At 34.8% G+C, this 6,230-nt stretch overlaps 1 protein-coding gene across 2 annotated transcripts; it reads right to left on the reverse strand.

Annotated features, from left to right (window-relative positions):
* Positions 1-386: 386 nt before the first annotated feature.
* On the reverse strand, positions 387-5,575 carry LOC132606812 (uncharacterized). 2 transcript variants are annotated; one of them, XM_060320448.1, is made up of 3 exons: positions 5,393-5,575; positions 1,978-4,712; positions 387-1,297 (listed from the first exon to the last, which is right to left on the reverse strand). In XM_060320448.1, exon 3 carries the CDS (start codon positions 1,261-1,263, stop codon positions 601-603), a length of 663 nt encoding a protein of 220 aa, XP_060176431.1. In that variant the 5' UTR covers positions 1,264-1,297; positions 1,978-4,712; positions 5,393-5,575; the 3' UTR covers positions 387-600. The 2 variants fall into 2 exon arrangements, with proteins under 2 accessions (XP_060176431.1, XP_060176428.1); XM_060320445.1 differs by lacking the exon at positions 387-1,297 and having other exon boundaries at positions 3,800-4,712; positions 5,393-5,550.
* Positions 5,576-6,230: the final 655 nt, after the last annotated feature.

Below are 6,230 nucleotides of genomic sequence, written 5' to 3' on the forward strand. Positions count from 1 at the left end.
CAAGAATTGCTTGAAGGAGATAGGATCTTCTAAGTCCGGATACTGCTATTATTTGTTTCTTCTCAGAGATGGAGTAGAAAAGAAAGAAGCTGACTTAGGGACCACATCTTTATATAATACGTTTAAGTGTCTTTTCAGGTTTAAACGGTACCTTTTCAATAAATCTCCATCAGACACCAAGAAAAGGCCAATAAATTTCTACTTATTTAAAGTAACGCCCATAATGATTGATCCAAATATTTCAATACTTCAATTAGATCATAAAATGGACTCTAGCATATCTATGTATAACTATATTAATATGTGAGTCCATAAAATAGAGAAATTACTAACAATCATTTCAGTTTAAAGTCTTAAAAGAACAATATCATATGATATCACAGAACTAAGACTTAAGAGCAGTTTGGTTAACGACATTATAAATAACAACTACAGAACAAAGGTTACTTCAGTTTAAAGTCTTAAAAGAACAATATCATATGATATCACAGAACTAAGACTTAAAAGCAGTTTGGATAACGGCATTATAATTAACAACTACACAACAAAGGTTACTTAACGATACTTCTTTTATCTTTGAGTTGTTCTGCTGAATCGGTCTTACTGCCCACTCACACTTGCACTTATCACATCAGTAAGCTTGCTTGCAATTTGATAGCATGAATGGACTTCATACATGGCAAATTTCACCTCGTCCTCCGAAAGAATAGAAGACGATTGCCAATTAGGACGCATTAAGCCTCCACAAATGACAGGCCTCTTAATATCAACGTCAACTTCACCCATCAACTCTTCTAGTGGACTACTCAGCAGCTTTGGCTTCTTCAGAAGCTTGCCAGCCAAATAACTAACATCCACAATTCTACTAAGTTCTAATTTTTGGATGATACCTTCAGATGTATAATATGAGAATGCAGATTTCTGGCTAATGTATCTAGGACCTATAAAAGTAATAGTTGGGTCATACAGGAACTCCTTAAGAGGCTGGGGGATATCAGTTTGATTATCCAAGATGCGCTTAAATTGAATTATTAGGCACCGTTTTTTCACATGACACAACAATAAATCTCCATTATTTACCACATCAATTCCAACAAATGGATTTGGAGTACTCTTCAATTCACTATTTAGTTCCGAGATGCTACTGTTGACAATAGCTTCACGATCAGTAACTGTTGTGATGACAGTGTCGTTGCCAATTTTCACATTGTAGATGCTCGCTTCGACGAGCCAAGGAAGGGGCAACAGCTCTGACGATGACATTTTCACTCTTAGTGTTGGTCGCTTTGAATGTTGTCTGCAATTTCCACAATATTTCTTGTTATCTTTTGTTATGAAAATAGCTAGCAGCACCAGTGGCGAAGCTAGAAATTTTGTCAAAGGTGTTCGAATTCATATAATCTATATATTAAGGGTGTTCATTATGTAATATATGTCTGTAATACGTAATAATTGACATGTCTACACGGTATAATTTTTCGTGGCTCCGCCGACTGAGCAGCACCCCTATTTATAATGGTATGAAACTTACTTTAACTCAAAACAGGAAAACTTATGCCCATATAAATTTGACTATAAATCCTAACTAGACATGAATCAAAATACCAAATTCTAATCAATTTTGGTTTACTACAACTTTGAATAATTATTTTCAAGAGGAGTAATATATATTGGTAGAGAAATTCTCAAGGTAGTTGTTAACCATGTCTGTGGTGAGAGGTTTGAGGGACATATAATAAATGGGATCGACTACAAGTTTTTGCAGAGCTACTTAATCAAGACAGACAAACATTCAATTCTAAAAGCGATGTAAATGTCGGAAGGATTTTTGCACAACAAACAGGGGGATTTCTTCAAGTAAGCAGAAATCAAATCTACTGGAAAAGTGTCATGCAGGATATCAATTCTCAGATTACAAAGGGGGAAATCCTACTATCACAAGTCTACACAACTACTTGAAGGAATGGAACAATATACCTGGGTTTGAGGATTGAGGAGCTGCGGAGCTGAGCTTCTTCAAATGTGAATTATAATACTTTTCAGGTTCATCCTTCGGTGCCTGTGGTGGCGACTCCCGTCGAGGAAGAGGTCGAGTTTCCAGACCCAGCTCAGCCTGAGGTTCTGAGCATGCCAGCGGGACTAGATCCCAAGAGAAGCACGTTCTAGTGAAGGGCGCAAGGGCTAGGGGAACAGGAGATGAGCATAACTTGGAGCGCCCGGTTATTAAGAGGAAAAAGGGCGATGAAGACGATGGCGAGGGCGGTGGGGATGGTATGAGCCTTAGGCCTAGGGATAGTCTCCGGCATACTACATGTGGGACCCATCCTCGATATTGTATATATATTAGTGTTGTACAATTTATCGTAAATATTATATATTTTTTGCATATTTATAAATGTTATCTTAGTCTTTATTATTGTTTATAGTTTCACATCCTAAATTGATAATAAAAAAAAACGTAACACATTCGAAATAAAGTTAAGCATTAATTTAAAACTAAGACGAAACCCTAAAAGATAAATAACTTAAAGCTAATAACTACAAGTCTTCAAATAAAAAGGACTACGAGCATTTTTCAACCACTAAAATGACAATTCAAAGTATTGCGTATTCTTGATGTGTTGAGCCTATTTTATTAATTGTACAAATATAACTAGAGTTCTATATAAAATATTGAAGTTCCGGAATCTCAAAGCATGATTAATATACGGCTAAACTACGTAAAAAAGATAAACTACGTAAAGAGGAGTGAAAATGTGGTGTTAGTGAAAATGACGGACTCCTATAGCGCAGTATTTTACTGCGTTATAGGCGAGAAACTTTCGTACAGCGCAGTAAAATACTGCGCTATAGTGCTTAACGGCTCCGTCTCCGTGAAGTGCTATAGTGCAGTATTTTACTGCGCTAAAGGTACTTTGGTAACTGTTTTTTGTTGTTGGGGTATTTTGGTTCAAAATGATTTTTTTTGGGGCATTTTGGTTCCGGACTCGCCCAACCTTACCATTCTCCACTTGCCTTTGCATGATCATTTATTTATGAGTTGAACTTACATGAACTGACGGTCATTTGGTTCACATGCTATAGTTAATTAGTTATAATATATATACGAGCAGATAAGCAGTACTTGTTTATACAAACAATATACATAATTAATTCTTTACTAGGTTGCTTGTGAATCTACAAATGCTGCTTCAGATAAATCTTGATTAGCGTAGATGAATTATATTCGAACCATCGATGTTATAACTATCTGAATGATTAGTGATTTCAAGCTTGTTCGAAAAGTTCTTAGGACATTTCTGGAGACGGAACATAACCTTCTTGCGAAAGAGATCATTGATAGAAAACAAAGTCCAAGTATCACAATTAAATCGATAGATGACAATTGTAGGAACACTAACTTTGTTCTATTGCAAGAATTGCTTGAAGGAGATAGGATCTTCTAAGTCCGGATACTGCTATTATTTGTTTCTTCTCAGAGATGGAGTAGAAAAGAAAGAAGCTGACTTAGGGACCACATCTTTATATAATACGTTTAAGTGTCTTTTCAGGTTTAAACGGTACCTTTTCAATAAATCTCCATCAGACACCAAGAAAAGGCCAATGGATTTCTACTTATTTAAAGTAACCCCCATAATAATTGATCCAAATATTTCAATACTTCAATTAGATCATAAAATGGACTCTAGCATATCTATGTATAACTATATTAATATGTGAGTCCATAAAATAGAGAAATTACTAACAATCATTTCAGTTTAAAGTCTTAAAAGAACAATATCATATGATATCACAGAACTAAGACTTAAGAGCAGTTTGGTTAACGACATTATAAATAACAACTACAGAACAAAGGTTACTTCAGTTTAAAGTCTTAAAAGAACAATATCATATGATATCACAGAACTAAGACTTAAAAGCAGTTTGGACAACGGCATTATAAATAACAACTACAGAACAAAGGTTACTTAACATACTTCTTTTATCTTTGAGTTGTTCTGCTGAATCGGTCTTACTGCCCTCTCACACTTGCACTTATCGCATCAGTAAGCTTGCTTGCAATTTTATAGCATGAATGGACTCCATACATCGCCAATTTCACCTCCTCCTCCGAAAGAACAGAAGACGATTGCCAATTAGGACGTATTGAGCCTTCACTAATGACAGGCTTCTTAATATCAACGTTGACTTCACCCATCAACTCTTCTAGTGTACTACTCAGCAGCTTTGGCTTCTTCAAAAGCTTTCCAGCCAAATAACGAACATCCACAATTCTATTAAGTTCTATTTTCTCGCTGCTACTTCCAGATATATATGACGGAGTAGAGTTCTGGCTTATGTTTCTAGGACCTATAAAAGTAATAGTGTGGTCCTTCAGGAACTCCTTAATAGACTGGGGGACTTCAGTTTGATAATCCAAGACCACCATGCGCTTAAATTGAATTATTAGGCACCGTTTTTTCACATGAAACAGCAATAAATCTCCATTATTTATCACATCAATTCCAACAAATGGATTTGGAGTACTCTTCAATTCACTATTTAGTTCCGAGATGCTACTGTTGACAATAGCTTCACGATCAGTAACTGTTGTGATGACAGTGTCGTTGCCAATTTTCACATTGTAGATGCTCGCTTCGACGAGCCAAGGAAGGGGCAACAGCTCTGACGATGACATTTTCACTCTTAGTGTTGGTCGCTTTGAATGTTGTCTGCAATTTCCACAATATTTCTTGTTATCTTTTGTTATGAAAATAGCTAGCAGCACCAGTGGCGAAGCTAGAAATTTTGTCAAAGGTGTTCGAATTCATATAATCTATATATTAAGGGTGTTCATTATGTAATATATGTCTGTAATACGTAATAATTGACATGTCTACACGGTATAATTTTTCGTGGCTCCGCCGACTGAGCAGCACCCCTATTTATAATGGTATGAAACTTACTTTAACTCAAAACAGGAAAACCTATGCCCATATAAATTTGACTATAAATCCTAACTAGACATGAATCAACATACCAAATTCTAATCAATTTTGGTTTACTACAACTTTGAATAATTATTTTCAAGAGGAGTAATATATATTGGTAGAGAAATTCTCAAGGTAGTTGTTAACCATGTCTGTGGTGAGAGGTTTGAGGGACATATAATAAATGGGATCGACTACAAGTTTTTGCAGAGCTACTTAATCAAGACAGACAAACATTCAATTCTAAAAGCGATGTAAATGTCGGAAGGATTTTTGCACAACAAACAGGGGGATTTCTTCAAGTAAGCAGAAATCAAATCTACTGGAAAAGTGTCATGCAGGATATCAATTCTCAGATTACAAAGGGGGAAATCCTACTATCACAAGTCTACACAACTACTTGAAGGAATGGAACAATATACCTGGGTTTGAGGATTGAGGAGCTGCGGAGCTGAGCTTCTTCAAATGTGAAATCAGAGGGTGAAGGAAGTTGAGCTTATGCAATTCTCCAAGAGCTACTTTCCTTTTACTGTTGTGTTGAATTTCCATTTTGGATGTCGTTTTGTGTGTTGATGTAAATGATTGATTAATGCCACCAGGCAGCTGCTTAGTGGTTGCTTCAAAAATATATATTAGTATATTAGTTATATATATAGTATATATAAACGAGAATCCGCTACACGTGGCTCCTTTTCTGCCTATCTCAAATTCTAAATGCTTGCACTCATTTTTTGTTTAAGTTCACTGCTACATGGACCTCTATTATTGGTACATATATTGTTTTATTCTTTTCTTACTCTTGGTCCTTCCGGTTTATGATATTGTTAACTTTTACATTTAATCCAAAATAAATAATCTTTCACGTAATCGAGAAGTTATTAATAGTTTTTTAAAAAATTATTCTTATTTTGATAGTGAATTTTCACATAATCAATAAATCATATTAAATTAGTACTATTTAATTAAGAAAAATTTAGTAAAAACGCTTTTTACTTTCTAGAGGTAAGTGATTCTAAAGGGGCGTGTCTATGCTAAAAACACCATATAATATAGACATAAGGAAATATTAGATTATTGTTTACATTATTCGTCTTTATATATTTTACTAAAATTTAAGCAACTTTGGAGCCACATTTTCGTTTTCAAGTAAAGCATTTATTCTATCTTACTCATTACTCAAGTAAAGCATTTATTCTATCTTACTCAAAAAAAAAAAAAAAATATATATATATATATATATTCCCTCATTTCATAATAAGT

The sequence above is a fragment of the Lycium barbarum genome, chromosome 8, assembly GCF_019175385.1.
Source record: "Lycium barbarum isolate Lr01 chromosome 8, ASM1917538v2, whole genome shotgun sequence".
NCBI lineage: Eukaryota > Viridiplantae > Streptophyta > Magnoliopsida > Solanales > Solanaceae > Lycium > Lycium barbarum.